This window comes from Austrofundulus limnaeus, unplaced genomic scaffold (assembly GCF_001266775.1).
Source record: "Austrofundulus limnaeus strain Quisiro unplaced genomic scaffold, Austrofundulus_limnaeus-1.0 Scaffold516, whole genome shotgun sequence".
NCBI lineage: Eukaryota > Metazoa > Chordata > Actinopteri > Cyprinodontiformes > Rivulidae > Austrofundulus > Austrofundulus limnaeus.
The window spans coordinates 44,007-45,559 of NW_013952918.1; the positions used below are offsets into that span (position 1 = coordinate 44,007).

Below are 1,553 nucleotides of genomic sequence, written 5' to 3' on the forward strand. Positions count from 1 at the left end.
CACACACACACACTCCAGCAGTACGTCCTGCACAGCAGGAGGGGAGGAGGGGAAAAAAAGGCAGAAACACAGCGGGGCAGCTGCAGCCCTAACGGACCAAACTTCAGTCAAACAAGACTCAACACTTTTATTCCTGATTTAAACTAGTGATCTTGAGAGCAGATGCAGCTGTATACTTTAGTTTTTTTTATGTCAGGCTATCGTGGAGCGCTCCACTCCTCTGTCCTGTCAGGCAGACAGCTCAGCTGAGGCTGTCACGTTCTCTCGTCCTGGCCACACCTCCGCTCTCTAACCCCCACTCCACTACCCACACCCCCTCCCCTACCCACTTTGATGCATTYTTCAAATTTCGCCTTGGGGCGGAGTTATCTTTTCACAGGGGCGTAAGATACACTTTAACATGTTGAAGACCCATAAGCTGTGACTGAGACCAAGCTTTCTGACACTGGGCAGCACATTTCTCTAGATTGTCTTGAGATTTCAAATGAAGACCAAAAAGTTTTTTGGGGGGTTGGATATAAGATTTTCCAACTTAGTTAGATGGACAGTTTTTGCAGTGTAGAAATGAATGGAAATAATGGAAGTCAATGGACGGTCTTAATAAGTATAGATATACAAACGTGGGTGTTTTTTGTACTATGAACAACAGTGAAGTCTCATTTTAAGTAAAAGTTTGTCACATTTCTGTAAAAAGTGAAATATTACGTCCAGTTAAATGATTTTTAACAATCCTCTTTGTTTCTCTTTCAGGTTTGTTCAGCTTTGTGTTTGGGTTTATAGGAATGTTGGTGTACGATGGCCAGAGTGTAAAAGAGTCCGGGATGTTTCAGGGCTTTAACACCATCACCTGTRCAGTAGTTGTCCTGCAGGTTGGTTCACTTTAATCAATTTTACTCTTGTGTTTTCATCATTTTTTACAGCTACAAACAAATCAGAAAAAGCTGCTAAGCCTCAACAAGTCTCTTAWCCTTTTCTGTACGCTGACAAGTTCAAACCTACATATTAGTTTGTTTTCCWCTGTCTCTTTGCCACTCGGTCTTGTGTTTCAGACCTGCAGTGTGTCCATAAATCATATTGGAATAATAAAGCTTTCACTTCTTTCTTCCCTCTGACAACACTGGAGCTGCTCAGGCAGTGAGGATACAGACTGATGAAGAGCGTCATCTGCTTCTTCCTGCAGCCACATCTCAAAGGCTCAGCATGGTCACTTTGTAGATTTCTAAGTTTACTCCAGCAAGGTTAAATTTGAAATGGAGTTTTGCGAAGAGATGATATCTTACCTGTTGTAGATAACTCTTAAAGGGATCCCCGATTAGTTGTAACATTAGACTTTATTTAATAAACATATATTTTAACTGTAAAATAAAGACTGTAAAAATACTGTTTAGTTTTTATAATTTCTAAACTAAAAGTTTAAAATATATTACACAAACGGGGCCATTTTATTTTGATGACGTGGATAGGTCATCGGTGCGAGGCTGCTAGCGAGCTATATCCACCCTGAAGGTAAATCTTGGACAATATCTGATGATAGACTCTTTTAAATGAAACCA

General features: G+C 40.4%; 1 protein-coding gene across 1 annotated transcript in view; it reads left to right on the forward strand.

Moving 5' to 3' along the window:
- The window catches only part of LOC106530403 (UDP-N-acetylglucosamine transporter), a 53,170-nt gene that overhangs the window by 41,646 nt on the left and 9,971 nt on the right, over positions 1-1,553 (forward strand). Inside the window, exon 6 of the mRNA XM_014026006.1 lies at positions 751-869. Within this exon, the coding sequence (XP_013881460.1) occupies positions 751-869 (119 nt within the window). The remainder of the gene's footprint in view (positions 1-750; positions 870-1,553) is intronic.